The 20,075-nt window shown below is 39.6% G+C and overlaps 6 protein-coding genes across 6 annotated transcripts; 1 reads left to right on the top strand and 5 right to left on the bottom strand.

The window, feature by feature from the left end:
* Positions 1-2,978: 2,978 nt before the first annotated feature.
* Positions 2,979-4,905, bottom strand: LOC115621223 (DNA-directed RNA polymerase III subunit RPC3). Its single transcript, XM_030514809.1, has 6 exons — positions 4,623-4,905; positions 4,045-4,543; positions 3,882-3,987; positions 3,472-3,821; positions 3,249-3,416; positions 2,979-3,193 (listed from the first exon to the last, which is right to left on the bottom strand). The coding sequence occupies exons 1-6, from the start codon at positions 4,895-4,897 to the stop codon at positions 3,026-3,028; spliced, it is 1,566 nt and encodes a 521-aa protein (XP_030370669.1). The 5' UTR covers positions 4,898-4,905; the 3' UTR covers positions 2,979-3,025.
* A 141-nt stretch (positions 4,906-5,046) lies between these two features.
* On the bottom strand, positions 5,047-5,435 carry LOC115621503 (small nuclear ribonucleoprotein F). Its single transcript, XM_030515172.1, has one exon. The coding sequence runs from the start codon at positions 5,366-5,368 to the stop codon at positions 5,105-5,107; it is 264 nt and encodes an 87-aa protein (XP_030371032.1). The 5' UTR covers positions 5,369-5,435; the 3' UTR covers positions 5,047-5,104.
* Positions 5,436-6,042: 607 nt separating this feature from the next.
* On the top strand, positions 6,043-9,258 carry LOC115620456 (cilia- and flagella-associated protein 58). The gene is made up of 10 exons (XM_030513686.1): positions 6,043-6,135; positions 6,200-6,419; positions 6,478-6,770; positions 6,828-7,276; positions 7,334-7,650; positions 7,704-7,861; positions 7,920-7,976; positions 8,127-8,606; positions 8,666-8,932; positions 8,986-9,258. The coding sequence occupies exons 1-10, from the start codon at positions 6,043-6,045 to the stop codon at positions 9,256-9,258; spliced, it is 2,607 nt and encodes an 868-aa protein (XP_030369546.1).
* Positions 9,259-9,579: 321 nt separating this feature from the next.
* On the bottom strand, positions 9,580-12,822 carry LOC115621312 (cilia- and flagella-associated protein 58). The gene is made up of 6 exons (XM_030514926.1): positions 12,290-12,822; positions 12,111-12,234; positions 11,431-12,051; positions 11,043-11,359; positions 10,160-10,982; positions 9,580-10,089 (listed from the first exon to the last, which is right to left on the bottom strand). The coding sequence occupies exons 1-6, from the start codon at positions 12,678-12,680 to the stop codon at positions 9,657-9,659; spliced, it is 2,709 nt and encodes a 902-aa protein (XP_030370786.1). The 5' UTR covers positions 12,681-12,822; the 3' UTR covers positions 9,580-9,656.
* A 352-nt stretch (positions 12,823-13,174) lies between these two features.
* LOC115620455 (male-specific protein scotti-like) lies at positions 13,175-13,552 on the bottom strand. The gene has a single exon (XM_030513685.1). The coding sequence runs from the start codon at positions 13,550-13,552 to the stop codon at positions 13,175-13,177; it is 378 nt and encodes a 125-aa protein (XP_030369545.1).
* Positions 13,553-14,656: 1,104 nt separating this feature from the next.
* On the bottom strand, positions 14,657-18,688 carry LOC115620924 (cilia- and flagella-associated protein 58). Its single transcript, XM_030514426.1, has 8 exons — positions 18,489-18,688; positions 18,068-18,417; positions 17,393-18,016; positions 17,024-17,340; positions 16,045-16,223; positions 15,338-15,981; positions 15,127-15,265; positions 14,657-15,056 (listed from the first exon to the last, which is right to left on the bottom strand). Exons 1-8 carry the CDS (start codon positions 18,642-18,644, stop codon positions 14,754-14,756), a joined length of 2,712 nt encoding a protein of 903 aa, XP_030370286.1. The 5' UTR covers positions 18,645-18,688; the 3' UTR covers positions 14,657-14,753.
* Between the last annotated feature and the right edge of the window lie 1,387 nt (positions 18,689-20,075).

The following is a 20,075-nucleotide window of genomic DNA, read 5'->3' as shown; positions in this document are numbered from 1 at the left end:
TGACGCATTCTTATCGTCCAAATATGTCAAGGGCTTACATTTTGTTTTCATAAAATACAACCGCTTAAAACCGACTTGAAATTGTTAGTCTATGTTTGTCTCTATTTTATATTTGAAAATATTCGAGTAACCAATTAAAAATATTAAAATGTAATATATTTCCCATATATTTAAATCGACTACAAAAAACTTAAATTGGAGAAATACAAGTATATAAAATTGGCTTTAGAAATATGGGAAATTTTACACTTTGTTATTTGAAGTGGGTTCATTAATATTTAATAAATTAATAATTTAATAAATTAAATATGATTCAACATTAAATTGAGCAAGACACACTTTAATGATAGAGATTTGCACTTTGTTGTGAATAATATTCATATTACAATCTTAGTGATGAATATGTTTTTAGTAAAATTTACGTTGGTTATATTTGATTTGAATACGAAATAGTAGAACATTAAATTTATATAATAATAATATTCATTTGTACTACAAGTATTCTTGGTATTCAGGTTCCCCTGAGCCCTGCCTGCAGCTCTGCCCGCAGCGGTTGTTGTTGCTGCTTTGGTTCAACTTTGTGTTGCATACATACGCGCATATAAACACGCAGAGACACGATTCTGATGTAAATGTATGCTGTTGAAACTGTACATGAACATGTCTCCACTTTTGTATTGAATGTATTGAATAATTTGTATTTAATTTAATTGAATAATTTAATAAATATAATTTTTTTTAATTAATTACAATTTTTTCTCAATTTTTTCCTTATTGGGAGGTACAAGTAAATACAAGTAAATAGAGTTGAGCTCACTCGACTTTAGCATTCCTTTCCTATTTTAGTGTAATTTCTCGGTAATGAAAAAGTAGTGTACCAAAACGTAATTACATTAAAAAAAAAGTCTGGTCCATCTTACACTACTTTTCTCGCGGCACAATTAATGGCCCTTAAACAGTGTCTAGCAGTAATGTATGTAAACGCGTCGTTTGTAATTCAAATACTCGTAAATGTCATTCTGATTAACCGCAAATGGCGGTGCATAAATGTAACTATCAATGAAGGAAGAAATAACATTTAAACTCGGGAATAGGTTGTTGACTTTAGCAATGACTTCTTGAATCTTGCTCAAGGCAGTTTCATGCATTTCGAATGTTGACAAATAGCACTTCTAAGTAGCACTCTAAGGTGCGATAAGGGTCTGTCTGCCTCGTTTATGACAATTTTATGTTTCCACGTAAGCCAATAAAATGGCATAAGGAGGACGAGATCATATGCGAAAAGTGAATGTTTTACACCATCATAACGAGAAATTAGTAGCACTGGCAAGGCCTCCCTTTAATTGCCTTTACAAGCTCAGGCATGAACAACCCAAGCGGTCGGAAGGGACGAAAATGGGGACATAAATCACAAATTCCAGGCACATTCTCTTGCGAAATTTGTCAAATTTAAGGTAAAGTTTTTTCACTGGCTTCGTGATTAACATAAACCGCAATTGGCAAAACAATAGAACGGCTACCAACTTTCTTAATAATGTCTCCTACCCCCCACCCGTTGCCATCTAGTCGGGTAGGCAGATAGGCAGCCAGGTGAAGAGCAGGCACCCGCCTGCCCCAACAACTCGACACTGTTGCTGTGAAATTTATTGCCAGCAAATAAATACGCAAAAGATGACACATGATTTGACCCCAAAGATAAAGCTTGGGTACATACATATGTTTGTGTGAGGCAAACGACCCTCACCCTGTGCGTGTGTGTGTGTGTGTGTGTGTGGGGGCGGGCGGCAAGCCAACGACGCCTGCGGCTGAGGAACGATGTGAAGACCTTAGGCATGTTTATTTAAGGTTCTGGTTTGCTCTGTCATTATTAAGGACATCATTCAACTAGTTGCCTGGCTGGCTGCCTGTATTGTATTGTCCGTGTTTTCTTTTTTGAGGCCGTCTTGTTTGATGAAAACGCGTAATTTGTAGGCATACGCATACGAGTTTGAATCGACCATACCGACACCAAATTTTTTATGTAAATAAACATAAGGAGGTTGCTTCATGGATAGGCATTGCGTTGAAAGGAGTGAATGGGCGTAAGAGCCTGTTGGTGGGTGGGGTTATGGCTTCTACTATATGTATATTTCCTCTTGATTTCCAGCATATTGAAATACGATATTTCTAATTAATTTACACTGTTCTTTTGGGGCTTGCGCTTTTGCAGAATGACGGTAACAGGTTACCTCCGAGCCATTGGTGGTGTTATAGTTAACCCATATCAACACGAAACATGTGTCATAGGGTCAGTGCGCAAGAAGTGAATCACAAGTCTGTTAAGGCACAGGCTGAAACTGAAAAGGCTTTATGAGCAATTCAAAATTTAAGTTCCTTTCGTCGATTTCCCGAAAAAACGTACACACAATTTTTATAACTATACTTGCATATTTTACTAAATTCCATTCCATTCCAAATAATCACATTAGATTAAGCTTTCTTTAAATGGTTATTGTTCGAAATATTTAAAGAAACTGCAGCTGCTTTGATGTTGCTGCTGAGTTAGTGGTAGATGATAAATTATTTATAGTTTTAAGAAACAAATCTATCACAACTGTTTAATATTTTAATATATATTTAAACTATTTTAATTTTATACATGTAAATAAGTTTTAAATTGTGATTCAAATATTTATTGCCATATCATTAAAAAGTATGCGATTTGTGCTACCAGAGCGACAATAAAACATTGCTTTGAGGCTAATACACAAACCAGTTCCATACAATACAGGTTTTGTCAGTCGTTCATAAAGTCGCACAGAAATAGCGGTGTCATTCTGCTGCGCTTCGGCGCAGTTGAGTTTCGTTAAGATATTTCTCGATATATTAGAGGGAAATATAATAGCCCGTTTGACATTTTTACATTTCCCAACCTAATTCCCACAATTTCGAAACCCGTATTTCAGGGCTGCCACATGGTAAATTAAGATTGATACAAGTTATGGGGAATATATACTGCTTTTATAATATATTTCGAGGAATTTTATCACTTAAATTTCGTGATGCCTGTCGGTAGTGTAGTGCAGTGATGCTGGTACATTTGCAGTAAAAATATGGTGTCGTCCAGTGTCAGTTCGGCTTTCGATAAAGTCTTAATGCGATTCTTTACCTTGTTTAAAATTTCAACTTCAGGCGGGGTAAATGTTTCTGCAATCTGAAATAAACATTTTAATTAAGAGATTCAGCCTGTATATAAATGCAGTACTTACCTCTGCTATATAGTCCTCTGATTCCCCGCGTTCCTTCATAGCCTCAACTATGCTGTCCAATCTTTGGGATTTCTCGATTAGACCCTTGTGTTCGCTCTTCTCGAAGTTGGAACGCTCAATGGTGTTATAAAGCGCCTTAAAACAGGTATCCAGTAACATTCTCACCGTCTGTGCAGTTAAAACTTATTGCTATTGTTAAAGTGTAGGCATACAATTTACTTACGTCCTTTGATTTGATTTGGAAGAGATAAAAAGACTTTGCGGGGCCGGTGCCACCACCCCCAGGCTTCTTAATTACTTTAACGTGAATAAACTGCTCTTGGAACAGATTGTATGCGAGAGATTTGGCCTCTTTTGAAGGTATCATGGCCTCCTTCTGCAAATCCTCCTGCTCAATATACTTTTTCATGCGTATCACTCGAAAAATACGGGCCGCTTTAGATCCAAATCTTTCGGTAATGACTGCCTCAACACAAGCAAATGCCAGCGATTCAAAAGACTTTTCCAAATCGACCACATACTGACCGCTGCCCATGTCGCCAACTTTGCGCAAAAAACCAAGTGAATCATCCGCTACTCAGATAATAAGAGTAAGATGTCTTCATATGCCATATAACAAATCACAATGCTCACCTAACAGAGTTATGTATTGGTCCAAGTGCTTCATAAGGTCAAGATTGTTGGACTGCTTTTCAATGGCCTGTTTAAGCTGCACAAATGTTATATGGTTGGACACCCTCTGAAATGCAGAATAATTTGTATACAATAGCTTTTCAATATTTTACAAATCCCTTACTCGCTGCCACGGATCGGTATTACAATACATTAACTTTAGTATATAACGAAAGCATTCGGCAGCATTCTCGCCCAATTTACGTTCAATAGCGTCAACCATGACGGTATCACGAAACTCCTGGTGAAAGCGGTCATAGTTCATACCCCAAACTATGCTATTTGTGGCATCTGCGAGTGAGGCTTCTCCTTTTCTAATCTTTGCCAGCAGTTGGAGATCAATGTTGGGCGGTCCGAAGAAATCACATTCATTTGTTAGAAACTTCGGCACACAGTCATCCTGATCATCTCCCGTTGTAAGCTCTGGCATCTTTATTATATAGTGATCGCCAATCATTCGTAGAAATGTGTCCCGGTAGCTCTCCGCATTTTCGGTCTTGTTTTCTGCATTTACGAGGCATTTGAGCAACAGCCCGTTTGCCGTCTCTGATCCAGCATTCAAGAGTTCCTCAGCAATGGAGGCGCCTACGTTACCATACTTTGTTTGCACAAGATGTATATAGCTTCATAAATACATGTATGTTTTTACAAGAAACAATCATTAAACAGATAATTCCGTTTCACTTGCAGTATCGATCTTACCGAGAGTAACGAAGTAGGCATATGACGTCTTCTCGCTTCAGGGAATATTCCGGCAGGAATGGGTTTCCAGTCGACGCCTTAAAACTAACAAGCCGAAACTTAATCAGCACGGCAAGAGCCAGTCCTGCCTCTTTTCTTGTCAAATTTGTGGCAGTGGCAATTTGTGAAAGAGTGCGGGTCGAAGCCGCAAACAGGCACTCCGCCACTGATTGCACCACTTTTCCAAAACATTGCTCCAAAACAACGGAGCTTAAGCGGGCGTAATCCGCAGACATATCTTACTTTTGTGCAACCGGCACCAAAATAAACCAAAGAACCGCGTTGCACTCAGCTGCTAAACAACGCTGCCACCTTAACATATTTCGACCGATGTGGCAGCATCAAGCCCTGTCCCCGCTTTATTTTATCTGAAGCACTACAAGCATTGTTTACAAAATAAATACAACTTTATTTTATTACTTTCTTATACTTGTACAGGTACGCTAATCACGCATCTCGCCCTCTTCGTCGTCTTCCATGCCTTTTATGTATAAAACATTGTTGCAACGAATCAGCACTTCTCCCAAATTGCCGGTCACGGAGCCCTCAATCACCTCCTCAGTATTGGCTAGCTGCATGTTCATGTAGCCATCGACAGAGACAAGAAAGCCCTTGTATTCCTGGCCCCACTTCAGCTTCACGAGCACCGGCTTGCCGGTCAGACCATTTAGAAATGGTTTGGGGTTTATTGGCATGCCAGCTGACATTTTGATTTATTTTTTCCAGCTACTGTTGCAACAAAAATTGTCCTTGCCGTTAATATAGCCGGCCTAAACGTTTTCGCGTTTTGATTAAAAAGAAAGAAGAAGAGGGATAGCGATGTGCAAAGCCTTAGAGATGGGTCATTTTTGTTCAATAACTAGTAACGAGCGATACCGATTTTGAATTTTTTCACCTATAGTGTAATCGAATTCGAAAACCAAAAAACGATCTACTAGGCATGTAAGAATCAACATTAAACTTTTGTGTTTTTTTTATAAAGCAAAACATATTGTTTGTTGTTCATTCCTAAGTACATGTGTTATGCCTCAGGAGTTTTAGTTTGAATCTCGCAAACAAAAATTGTAATATTATCATAAAGTATAAAATATGAATACGTATCTTTTTCATAATATAGTCTACGACCAAATCTAGTGCTACAAGTGGTACAATATAGCTAATAGGATCAGAAATAGTGTATATGCAATGCCTCCTCTTTTATTATAGGCATTAACCTGTTGAGTTTTTCGTTGTCATGGCCAAATACCGGTGCCATTATGACAACTTGTTGCCAAGACGCGACCACCGTTGTAACAACTAATATTTAAGCATTGGACTTCGACAAATATATTTTGTCGATATCCTAACGAGCGGAAGAAAAGAAAACTAAACTACTGCAAAAATGTCAAAGGCATCTGGATCTGAGGATGAGCCGCTGGTACCGGATGATTTTGATGACGATTTCTTCAGAGAGCTCTCTGAAAAGATGCCTGAAGTAAGGGCATGCTATACGTATGTATATTTGTGAGATAGCGATGGTTAATTTTCTTTGTTTGAAGGTTACCAAGGCGCTGCGGCAAAAGGACACGCCAAATAATGCTGATAATGTGCAAAGGCTACTCATCTGTGGTACCCGCTATAAAAATGATCTGCGAATGGAGGAGGGACGATCTCAGGAGCTTCGGGAGCAAATCGCTTCTCTTGAAGAAAGATTGGAAAATGCGGCGCGCCTAACTAAATTGGATTTGGCTACCATTGAGGAGCTGCGCGGTGTGATTGGTAAGTTGAACTGTAAAAGTCTTATTCCAAAAAGTCAATTACATGAATACTTGTGCAGAGGGGGCCTGGAAGCAAAAGGACGCTGCCCAAATACGCGAGCAGGCCGCACAGGACGATGTGCTAAACTTGCGGGAGAAACTTGATGCCTCGGAGCAGATGATTGTGCATTTAAATGAAAAACGTTTGGCACTGGCAAGCAAGCGGGACGATGGAAAAGAACGGGAGCGACTTAACGCCGAGATCAAGGACTTGAACAAGCGATTACAAATACAACGCGTCTATGCTACAGAAGTTGAGGCCATGACGCAAACACTTGAGGCGAAAAACAAAGAACTTTTGAAGCTCTTGGATGTACGTACCTCCGCACATTTATATCCTTTATATTTTCCTATTACATACTGATTACAGGAAACTTCCAGCGATGCCTATAATCTAAAGCGGAAGTGCGATGCCCTCTCAAAAGAGTTGAGTACCATGAAAAGCGAGGAGACAAAATATCTGGAGCAGATTGCACAGATGAAGTCGTCGAACGAACACCTGACCAAAGTGAAAGTTCGCCAGAATCTACAAATACTCTCGCTGAAGACAAACCTAGAACATTTGAACACGCAGCACAATGCCACGTGCAATAAGTTGGCTAAGATCACCATCGATTTGGAGTACACTGTGCAGGAACGTGACAAGAACAAGCGAAATTTAAATCAACGCATAAACTTGCTAAAAGTCCGCGAGGATGAGCTTATTAAACTAAAGCAGGAAAATAGTAAGATAGCCAAATCTCAGGAGACAATTGCACGAAAGTATGCTGAAATACTGGAGTCTAAACGCGAGGTAGATCAAGAGAATATTCGCCTCAAGTAAGTAGATTCACTCTTTATGCTTCCAAGCCAAAATACGCACTCTGCATTTTACAGGACCCAATTAAGCACTCAAGACAAGGAATTGGAATCCATGCGTCGCGTTGTGCATCACTTTGAAAAAAGCAAAGAGAACCTTACCAAGGAGCGTGATGTTCTCAAACGAGACTTGCAGGGGGAACAGCAATCAGCTGAGCAGAACAGCGCTCTATATCAGGAATCGCAACACGAAGTACGAGCTCTTACGGACACTATCAACACCATGGAACTTAAGATGAAGAAAATGCAGGAGGATATGAACAAACTGAAGAAGGAAAAGGCAAAGAAAATGGACGAGATACAAAATTGGATAGACAAGTTGGATGCCCTCCAAAGTAAGTGGCCTGCTTATCTCAAGCAGATTCTCAAACTTTCATTCCTCCCTTAGATGAGATGCATCTGAAGGAGAACTATGAAATCGAACTGAAGCGTACTATAAGCGATCTAGAGGCCAAGTGTCTCAAGTTACAACAGCAGCATGACACGCTAAGTAACGAACGCAACAATCTTCAACGAAATCTCCAGGCAATGGAGGATGCCAAGAGTGTACGATAAGCTAAATATTAGGACTCTGACAAAAACTGAAGTTTTTCTATTTTTACAGAAATTACGTGAGCAGATCGCTAACCTTCAAGGACACATCGAAGCTCTCAAAGAAAAGGTATATTGTACAGTAGGAATCAGTTGCATATCCTTCAGAGAAGGCTACTTTTATGTTATGAAGTGTGCATAAGATTTGTGTATAAGATTACATTAAATCAACAACAATCGTCTTAAGTTCGCCTTAATGATATACATTCTTATCTGTAAGGTAACATACCGAGACTCGGAACTAAGCAAACTGCAGCTGCAAATCGATCGCATGGAAAAGGAGCGTCGCCTGTTGCGGAACGATGTGCGTCATGCCCAGCTTGGCCAACAACATACTAAGGCAGAGTTGTTGGACAAACGAAAGGAGAACGATCGCGCCACCAAATCTCTACAAGAAGATGAGCAGCGGATTGCGCGATTGCGAAAGGACGTTGACAATTTGATGAACGAGAAAAATGCCATTAGCGCAGCTTTGACCAAGCGAAATGAAGAATATGCTCGCCTGAAGGATAATCTGGACAACCTGCAAGCCTCGTACGATCAAACAGAACGACAGTGCACCCAGTGCCAGGATGACATGCGATTGATGCGGGTAGAGATCAAGAATCTTCGCACTGAGCGCAATGTTCTGCGGAAGGATCGTGAGAGTGCGGCTGACTTGCGTCAGGAATTACTTCAAATGCATCGCAAACTTAACCAGGTCAGTATTTAAAAAAAATTAATATATATACTTGTAAATATATTAACATTATTTATCAGGAGCGAATCAAAGCACGTGCGCTACAGGATGAGATGCTAACACCTATGAATGTGCACCGTTGGCGTTCATTGCGCGGCAAGGACCCAGAGAAAATGGACCTTATCGAGCGTATTCGCATTCTACGAAAACAGATCCTCAATCAGAATGTGGCTACGCTACAGAAGGAGCGAGCACTTGAGGAGTCCCAGCAGCTGTATGCCGCCCTTAAAGAATTCATGCTTAAGCTACCAAGCTACAAGGTTCAAGCCGAACTTAATACCCTAAAGGTGGGTGTCTGCCATAATCCCTTATGCTTTGATTTTCTTTTTACTTCCCGCAGGCAACACTTTCCGCAAAGCAACGTAAGCTCAAGGTACTTACCGCCGAGCTAAGCGCCAAAGAGGCGGACGAAAAGTCGCACGTTGTTAAGTTGGAGGAGCTTAAGTGTAATCTGGCTGAGACAAAAACCCTGTTAGTCGAGGAGAAGCGCAAAAAGCAGAAACTACTCGAGGAGCGACAAATCTTAGAGCAAATGCAGGCGCAATGTTATTCGGCGCCAGCCCATATTTCGCGCACTTTGGGTGCGGGCTTTAAAATTGTGAGCGGATTCTAAAGAATTTCAAAGGTGAAAATTACAAAATTGTTCGGCAGGATTGTTTCTTTTGATCTTGTCATAAATCCATAGACCAGATATTTTTATAATATGTGTTTTAACCGGAAATCGGACTACAACTTCAATTAAAATGTCGATATCTGGAGTAGCCGACTGACCCCTGAATATACCAGTTGGGTCAGTCTTATTGTCTATTTGAAAACATCGAGCCATAAAAACCCACATGAAGCATCATAAAATATTAACGGTTATCCAGCTATCCACTATCCTTATGCATTTATTAAATTCAACCATGGAATAGGACCAAAAAAACACAACAAGTCAAATAGAACAATCAATAAATATTTATTCCTTGTAGAATACTATGTATGTACATGTAAGAAAACAGGGCTATGTATTTAGATTTCATCGGAAGGAACATCTAAACTCTTCTTTTCGGGTTGAAAAAATCCAGAGGATTGCTGGATTACTGCATCTGCTAGGCACAGTTCATACTTGGGATAAAGAACCTTGCTGGTCTTGTTGAAAGGTACTGCTCGTTTTTTCCGGAATTTGACAGTTGGCTGGACTTGCTCTTTCAACTTCGTCTCGTAGCTTTCAATAATGCAATCACGTGTCTTCAAATCGATCTCATTTATAGCCAGTTCTGCCTTCATAGCTTTCAGCTTTCGGATCTGATTACGATTGATGCGCTGCTGGGTATTCAGCTGCGCTTTTATGCTCGGATCAGGAATGTGCTTCAACTGCTGCTTTAAAGTGTCATACAGTCGTTGCACATCCTGCGCTCTCTTGTCAGCGTTGACGCGGTCAAGATTGAGCCGAATGTTGCGCCTGTGGAATAAAAGGAAGATCATCAAAAATTAGCTGTACCAAATACTCCCAACTACCGAAGAAAGCTTACTTGAGCAGCACCTGAATCTTGCGTATAAGGTCGAACTTCTTTGGATCCCTGCCCAGAAGCACACGCCAGCGGTGAATGCGGCATGGTCGCGCCATCTCCTCCGTGAATGCAGTGACGCGCAATCGCTCACGATTAAGAGTGCGCTCCAGGCGCACCACCTCCTGGCGCATGTTGGCTGTCCCCTCCAATGCCCGCTTCATGCAACTGTGAGACATGCGGAGATTCGTGATCTCCAGCTTAAGCAGGCGTATATCTTCGATGCGCTGATTGTATTGTGAGGTGCCGCGATCCAGGCCGTTTTGCAACATGTTTATCCGCTCCTTTAGCAACTGTACTTCGTCATTGCGCCGAACCATCTGCAGTCCCACCAGATTCTTCTCCTTGCGCAATTCGTCCAAGCTGTACGTCATTTGCTTAAAACGTTTTTCGTCCTGATCGATGGTATGTTGCGCATTTTCGTTGCGTATCTTCGTTTCTTTAAGATCGGTGCGCGTGCGTTGCAACATTCGTTCTGTACTCTGTATCTCGGACACTTTCTGCTTAATGGTGCTGTTGAGCTGTTCAATTCGACAGTTCAGTGCATTGAGCTCCTTTTCGTTCACGGCTATCTCATTGGTCATTTGGTTGACCTGATGAGTCATTTTGACATTAATGTTTTGCAAGGTCTGCCGATCTCGCGTACACACATCCAAACTTTTCTCCAGGCCCACTTTTTCTGAATGCACTACTTCCATTTGCTTTTTCATGTTCACAAAGTCACGATGCTTGGTCTGAAGCCTTTCATTGAGTAGCGCTAGGCGGTCGGTTTTTTTCAAAAGGGTCTCTGCGGCATAATTCTGTAATTACTTTGCTTATGAATTAGATAGAGATAAGCCACACTTACCCTCCAAAGTTTCAATCTTATCGTTAAGATCGTTACTCTCCTGAATCAATTCATGTTTCTCTTTGTTAAGTTTTTGTATATACTGCTCCTTTTCGTCCAGCTTTTTATTCGCCCGGTCATACTCATTCTGCAAGCCCTGCATGCTGTTCCGCTGCACCACAGCATCATGTTTCATACTGGCTACTAAATCGCTCATACGCGTATAGTCCAAACGTAGTTTTTCTCTGCTCTTAAAAATGTCATCTTTCATGTGGGTCATATCATCAAGCTGGGCTAAGGATTGGGCTAGTTTCTTTTCCAGCGTATATATATCATTTCTGGGGATAGTTTGTTGATTGGTCATTTGAAACGAGTTACAAATATTTATACATATTGGTGGAAAGCTTACTGCAGCGTGATGTTAGTTTGATTAATTTCGATGTTTTTGCGACCCAACTGCTGAAATCTGCGCTTCAGTATGCCATACACGTAGGAGTTTTTCTTCAGCTCTCGCGATAATTGCCGGTTGTGATTTTCCATCTCTTCAAGGTCTCGTTTGTTCACCTTAGCCATGTCTTCCAGCAAGGTTATTTTCAAATGCAACTGAGCCTTGTCTTCCTCAACGCGATGATAATTCCTTTGAATATTGTAATTCTCGCGCCCTAGCTGTTCATTTGCCGATCGGAGCGCCTGGTTTTTCTTTTGAGAAGCAATGAAGTTGAGCTCATAACGATGCAACGCTTCATGACAATCTTTGGTGGTGGCCAGTTCCTTTTGCATTGCTTGCATATCCTCGTTGAATCTCTCTTGTAAGACCCGCTGCTTGTGCTCGATCTTGAACTTTTCATTCTCTATAAGAGTTATATGCGACTTCTGTTTACCAATGGTAATGCGATGCGTCTCAATAATGGTTTCCAGGGTCTCGGAATAGTACCGTTGCAATTCCAGGCGTTTTTGATATTCCCTCAACTCGCCAGCCAAGCGATCGCGCTCGCGAAGCACAACGCCGCGTATTTTGCTGTTATCTTTGCTGCAAGTGAATAAAACTGTAGCTGCCCACATTTGAATGTCTATCTATGACTATCTTACTTATGATCCTCATCCGAAACCGAGCTGTGCTTCACCAAATTCTCCTTCGGTTCTAAGGCTATCACTTGCCGCTGCATTAGAGCCTCACGGTTCTCTGCTGCATCGGCTGCGCGCCAAGCCTCAGCTATGATATTCTTAGGTTATCCCCTAATCCTTACAAATTTATGATACATACTTACCCAGAGAGTCACGCAGATGATCAAACATAGACTCCGATGTAGCGGTTGTCTCCAGCGCTAAGCGCAACTTTTCATCCGCATCATGCACTCGGTGCTTCATGGCTTTCGCCGACTCCACTTCTCCCACATAGCGGGTGTGCATCAGGGCCAGTAGATCCACATAGCGTTTCAGCTTCCCAGCCACAAAAGCATTAACAGACTCGGCCACTACTTGTATGAGACGATTGGATGTAGAGAAGAATTCGTCATTTAGATCTTTGATGAGATCGAGCTGAGTCACATCGATCTGGTCGTCAAAGTCCTGAAAGAGCGTTAGATCGGGCTGCTCAACTGGCTCTTCTTCAACAGGTTTTGACTTGGCTATTTTGGTTTGGCGCTTGCGTGGTGGCATTTTTAATGGTATTGCAAAAAGCAGGTAATTAACACAACAAGAAAAGACAACAGAAACGAAAAGAAAAACAAATTAAAGAAAATAAAGTTGGTCCGCAACGTGCTTCATTAAAAATCAGCACGTACGTCCAAAAGCAAAAACGAAACTTAATAAAACATAAACCAGTAAAATGAAATGTGTGTGTCTGTTTCAAAGTTTTTTGAAAAAATATGAAAACATATCAGAGTTATACAAATATGCTTCTGTTGCCCTAATAGGGATTATTGCGTACAGAATAAATTGCTCTCTTTTCCCGAATTTAGTAAGCCTTTAACATTTAATTTATCTTTAAAGTTTTATTTTAATTCAGGATTACTTTACAATTTAAATTAGCAACTTTCATGTAGGTGGGAATCATAGACACAACATACACATATACTTGTAAGTTCAATTTTTAGCAAGGGGGCGTTCATATAATCCAGAAACAAATATTGATTTCACGCACCCCCACTTATTCAAAATGTTCCCCAACGAGAAGGAAGACCCAAGCCATCAGGATAGTTTTGACTGTTTAGGTTCTGCATCATGTATTTAATAAAGAATTCCTTTGGGTTCTCAGGCGGGGTTTCTTCCATGGCACGCTGAATGTTTCCTTCCAGCTCGCACATCTCAGTGGGCCCTTGAAGTATACTAGATATGGTATTACAGCATCGTTTCTTGCTCGGTCGTTGCAGTATAGGAATCATCAACTGCGCTGTTGCGATGTCGACAGGTGGCTCCATTGGGGAGTCCATTAAGGTGCGCAGTTGTAGTTGCGTTATCTGAACATCGTAACTGGTGGCATCGTTATCATCAGGCACATGGACCACATATGCCACATGTACCGCCGGCATATTCATCCAATTCACAGGGTTCGCTACTTGTTCCATGTCCGTAATATACTTGTATTATTTTTATTCGTTGAAGGTAATGTTTTGCACGGCTATACAAATTTATAAATTTCTGCAAATGCTATTCTAAAAATCGTATGTGACGATATTTTCATTTTTAAGTAATCCAAAGAAATCATTCTACACTAAAAAGGCAATAAAAAGAAGTATTTTTCAAGGCCTGCTTCAAATTAATTGGTGCAAGTGTAAAAAGTGTTTAATACTATTGTATTGTATTATGTTTCTATCTAATTATTGCCTGTACCCAAAGGGTGAATGGCTATACTAGTTTTGTGCGCATGTATGTAACACACAGAAGGAGGCGTGGCAGACCCCACAAAGTATATATATTATTGATCAGGATGACAAGACAAGTCGACATAGCCATGTCCGTCTGTCCGTTCGTCCGTCCGTCCGTCCGTCTGTCTGTATTTGTTTGCCGTTTGCTGTTGTTGTTGTTGCTGCTTTGGTTCAACTTTGTGCTACATACATACTTACACGCATATAAACACGCATAGACACGTGATGGAAATGTTTGCTGTTAAAACTAAACATAAACATGTCTTTTATGTATGTATTAAATAAATTTTCTTTATTAATTAAGTTAATAAAGTACAGGCTATTTTACTGTCGGGCTTGCTGGACTGTAGCGTTCTCTCTTTTTTTTAATTATTATTCTAATTATGTTTCTATAGCAAATATTTTTCCCATCGCATTACTCATCTGATTTCGGTTTCTCATAACAATGCGAAAATATGGGGCTTTGGACTTTTCACTTTTTTGAGAAATAACTCTCATGCTCATTTCTTGTCTACATACAAATAATTGCCACATGAAACATAAAATCATGCGAGTTGATAGCGATTGTGTGCTTAAATAAGGGAATAGTGCATAAAAGGTAAGCTCGTAACATTTAAATACATAAGTAAGTCGAATTTAATTAAATAGTATCTCTGTCTGTATATTTAAATCGCTACCAGCTCTACGTTTTTATAGCTATCGAGCTAATAGCTTGCACTGGAGCCCATGAATATGAAACAATCATGTTTCATAAAGCACACTACAAAGTGTTTTTGAATTCATGAACTTTATTCCAACTTCTGTCGCAAATTTGTATAATCGTATTATTGCCCTTATCACCATCAATCAATAAAATTGAGTCAAATCATTTGAGCGCCTTTGTTTCCGTTTCATTTTCACATAACAAGGTAATATTGCTTCCATCATTTGAATAAGGACCGCACTCTAAGTATTGGTCCATTTCATTTGGATCCATTTCAGAATCATCTCTAAATTCGCTGACTTTAATCTTACTGCTGGTTGGATTCTTATGCGTAGGGGTACGCATTTCCTCCAGCTGCCCAGCGTACTTATTTATCATGCACTGACGAGCATTCAATTCCACTTCATCCAGAGATCGTTCGGCTTTAAGGGTTTTCAGTTTTTTTGCCATTTGGCGATTTATACGCTAATCAAGATTTAATGGGATACAAAGTTGGTAAAGTCAAATTTGTCTGATATTAATCTTATGTACATACCTGTTGCACGACGAGCTTGTGCTTCACCTCAATAGTTGGCATATGTGAGAGCATACGTTTTAGACTATCATTTGTTTTCTGAGATTCTTCAAGTAAGTTTTTAATGTTCGAGTTCTCTATGGATTGCCTCAAGGTCCGCCTGTAAAAGTTTTTTTGATTAATTATTTGATTATTCTGATTAATTTAATTCTGATTCTGATTTAATACTCACTTTTGGAGCACCTGCAGCTTCTCTAGAAGCTCAAATTTCTTAGGATCCTCGCCTTTAAGAATACGCCAGCGATGGACACCGGTTGGCGTCTTGGCATCCTCGGTCAATGCACGAATTCTGATACGCTCCTGATTAAGAGCACGCTGTAAGCGAACGATTTCCTTTCTCATATCTGCTGTGCTTTTAATGGCGCGCTTCAAGCATTCTCGCTCAGTATGCAAATTAGAGATCTCCTTCTTTAAGAGACGTATGTCCTCAATGCGTTGATTGTATTGCGTAGTACCATTGTCGAGTGCGTTTTGGGCAATCTGGAGTTTCTCCTTTATGAGCACGATCTCGTCATTTCGACGCACCATCTGTAGGCCCACCAAATTACGCTCCTTTCGCATTTCTTCCAGCTCATGCCCCATTTTCGTGAATTTGAGCTCGTCGTTCGAAATGGTTTTTGACAGCATCTCGTTCTTTGCCTTCATTTCACGCATATCTTTACGCAAGCTTGCCACCATATTCTCCTTGTTCTTAAGCTCCGATTGCAGTTCCTTTATGTTATTATTCAGATGCTCGATTTTCAAATTGAGTGAGTTGATCTTTACTTCATTAGCACTAATTTCGGTTGTGAGTTGTTGGATTTGGTGACCGGATTTCTACAGAAAAATATCTTTATAACTAAGAAGCATAAAATAGGATAATAAGTCGATGATACATACGGATTGAAGAATACGGAAATTGTCACGTTCCTGTGTCGTGGTCTCAAGATTACGTTGCAGCATCATCTTTTCCGAGTGCACAGCTTCTAATTGCTTCTTTAAATTGTGCACATCACGCTGTCTCTCCTGCAATTTCTCGGTTAGATCGTTTACCTGATTGGTCTTCAAATGGATTTGATCTACGTAATGTTAGAAGGTTAGGGTTTATCGTCGGTTGAATAAAAACAAAAATTCAACTCTACATTTTCTCAAAAAAAAAAAAAAAAAAAAAAAAAAGGAATGCTAAGGTCGAGCGAGCTCAACAATTAAATACCCTATACCTCCCACCAAAAAGGAAAATTTAATTAATTTCAAAAAATGATATTAATTAAATTATTTAATTAAATTAAGGACATGCTTCTGTACAGTTTCAACAGCATACATTTACATAAGTATCGTTACTGCGTGTACTTATGTATGCAGCAGAAAGCTGAACCCAAGCAGCAACAACAACAACAGCTGCGGGCAGAGCTACAAGAAGAGCATGGGCAGCGATTTTATTTATGGCTATAACTTTCTTCAGAATTGACCTATCATGATGAAATTTGGCATACAGACACATAATCACTAAACGGGATGTACAAGTAGTTACCAAATTTTAGTTCGAAATTCTAAGGGAGTTATGGAAAAAAACATGAACTGCGGAGGAGTGGGGGTGTATCAAAATAAAAAATTAAGCTTGTCCTGCCTAGGACTTAGGGGAACCTAGATACCAAGTTTGGTAACTCTAGCTCTTGTACCTTATGAGATCCTTGCGCTCATACAGACGGACAGACGGACATGGCTATATCGACTCGGCTTGTCACCCTGATCAATGATATATATACTTTGTGGGGTCTGCCACGCCTCCTTCTGCCTGTTACATACATTCGTACGAAACTAGTATTGCCTTTTACCCTTTGCGTACAGGCTATAAAAACTACTACAGTTTTCAGCTTACCCTGATAGTTCTCAATGCGCTCGTGAAGTGTCTCCATTTCCTGCGCCATTTCATCGCGCTCCCTTTCCGCTTTGGATTTAAGTATATATGCCTCGTCCAACTTCACATTCAATTTATTCACATCCATCTGCAGAGAGCTTATCATATTTGTCTTGAGCATCATGTCGTGCTTAAAGTCTGCCATGGTATTGTTCAACTTAATAATATCACTACGGAGGCTGTCACGCTCCCGCTGCACTGTTTCCTTAACCCTTCGTATGTCGTCTGCTCTTCCGTTAGCATTAACGACATCCTTCTCCAGAGAATTTATGTTGTTCCTGCGAGAGTAGTAATTGAGGATTAGCAAGTTGATATTTCCCACATACATACTTTTGACGCAGCATGTCACTATTGAGCGAAAGAACTTTTCGGTTCAGATTATACATGCGCTTGGTTGCATTATTTTGATCCTCCATAGACTTTTTCAATTTGGCCGTCAGCTGGCTTACTGTATTGGACTTCTCCTTCTCGATCAGGCGCAGCTGCTTTATAATCTCTTCGCTGTTCCTCAGATTTTTCGTTAAGTCACTTATTTCATCCTCGTTCTTATGCACGGTTTTACTGAGCATGTTGACCTCAGCCTTGAATTTTTCCAAAGAGACCTTTTGTCGATCATAGTCGATGATCTTTTGATGCAATTTACGATCTATCTCCGTCAAGTCTCTATTCGCTACATCCAGCTTTATCAGAGTCTTGCCGTGGGCCTCTTTCTGCTCCTCCATGGATTTCATAAGAGCGCGCAGCTTTGATTCCACATTGAGACGCTCGCCTTCAGCAAACTTTGCCCGTGTCACCATTTTGCCCATAGCATCTTCATTGTTGCGTATAATATACTCCAAATTTTCAGAATAGTAGCGATTGGTAGCTAAACGTTTCTCCAGGTCAATCACCTCGCCGGAAAGACGATCGCGTTCTCGTAGTATAATATTCTTGTACTTGGCCAAATGCCCGAACCTATGGAAATAACGGGTCACAAAGCGCTTGTTACTACCCCACTTCACTTACTCAGACGCATCGTCAGATTTCCCAGCATCCCGATCACCCAAGCCCTCACATTTCATGAGCACCTCTTGCAACTTTTCCTGCACCAATTGTTCTCGCAAGGCCGCCGCATCCGATTCCTTCCACGCATCTCCCAGAGACTCCTTTAACTTTTGCATGGTATCCTCTGACGTGCTCGTCAGCTCAAGCGCCAAACGTAATTTATTTTCCGCGGATGATATTTGCGGACGCAAAATATTATTACTGTCTACCTCTTCCACGTAGCGACGATGTAAATTAAAAATGATGTCGGAGTAGCGTTTAATACGGGACGCTTCAAAATGACGCTGATTCTCCATAAGGAACTGCACAATCTGTGAGGGAATTCGTGAGCAAAACTCGGCTCAATGGGAAAGAGTGTCTTGCAACTAGCCATCCAACTTACCCGACTCGCCTCGTTGAAGAAGCCATCATTGAGATCCGAATATAAATTCAATTCCAAAACATCCGTTTCCTCGAGCTTAGACTCGAATTTCAATTCTGGCTCCACCACCTCCGGCTCCTTCTCCTTTTTTTTCTTATCCTTCTTTTTAGGCGGCATAGCGGCAGTTCAATTTGTTGAATAAAATATGATATTTTTGTACACCAACAGCTGATGGGTTTGATGTGTATAGTATAAGGATGTTTTGCTACTGGGACATTTGTTTTATTCAATATACGATGTGTTATGACAGCAAATGGAACACTGCCTCCGATTTCAAACAATATCTCAAATGTGAATTTATAAGTTGCGGGAATCAGAAATTGTTCAATACAGTTTAAGTTGAGTTCCAGAATCTTTAAGCGAATAGCTCGATATATTTTTTCATCCCAATGCATAATAATATTGATAGATGGTTATTCTACTCTTTTGAACTAACTAATTTTTAGACAGATCTCAAAGAAATTTGAATTCACAGAATTGTGTTTTCCACATATTTGACGAATCAAAAGGATTGCTTTTCTAAGCTATCGTATTTCTAAGAAAATTACTTTTAACAACTGATTAACCTTATTGAGTGAACATTTCAGCCTTTTGTGCTAAATTAATAAGAAAATGTTTTCTAACGAATAATACATTTTCAAGATTACCGTGAATTTGTTGTACTAAGGTGTCTAATTTTTCTTTTTTGAGTTTCACAATCGCCAGTAGCACAAATAAATAACTTCTCGAACATTTTTTATTGGGACGGTCAGGTGTATTGTAAATGAATTTGAACAATACTCGGTTGTTTTTATTCGAGGCTCGAATACTTGATTATCTGAATAATTATCATTATAGTCCCCATACTAGAGTGTCATATTAAAGATTTATGTTTGTAGGAATAATCGAAAGTCTTTGAACGGTGTTTATTTTGTTTAAGCATATATTTTTTTAAAGTAATTATACAGTTATTTTTAATCATTTTCGTTATTGTTCTATAATTTATAATAAGAAAATATATAGTTATATATATATATATATATATATATATATATATATATATATATATATATATATATATATATATATATATATATATATATATATATATATATATATATAAATGGATAGATATCTAGTTATGTACAAATTGTGTTAAATGGTTGCTTGTCATATGAAATTACAATTAAGGACTTTTCAGTATTTTTGCCAACTGACAAACTCGTTAAAATATAAGTAATGGAAATTACGATAAAATCACATATACAAATTGCCTACAAATTAGCCCTATTAAACTGATCTCTGTTTTTGCTAGAAAAATATATGTATTTCAATCTATAAGTTAGCTACTGACTTTCTAGGATTCTTCTACGCCCAGTTCTAGATTGAAAGTCAATTGATTTCTTGTTTTCAAGTTTAGAACTTTCAATAGAAATTGCAGACAGCTTACACCCTTCGTTAACTTCAACATCTTTATAAGGGTAGCACAGAGTTCCGGAAAATTTAAATGTGAACGACCGTGTTATAGCTATTTGGTTGGTTTATTGTTAGACATTGCCGCCTAATAAG

This window comes from Scaptodrosophila lebanonensis, unplaced genomic scaffold (assembly GCF_003285725.1).
Source record: "Scaptodrosophila lebanonensis strain 11010-0011.00,11010-0021.00 unplaced genomic scaffold, SlebRS2 tig00000024-arrow-pilon, whole genome shotgun sequence".
In the NCBI taxonomy this organism is placed as follows: Eukaryota; Metazoa; Arthropoda; class Insecta; order Diptera; family Drosophilidae; genus Scaptodrosophila; species Scaptodrosophila lebanonensis.
The sequence above is the reverse complement of the archived record's forward strand: the minus strand, read 5'-3'. Positions and strand labels throughout refer to the sequence as shown.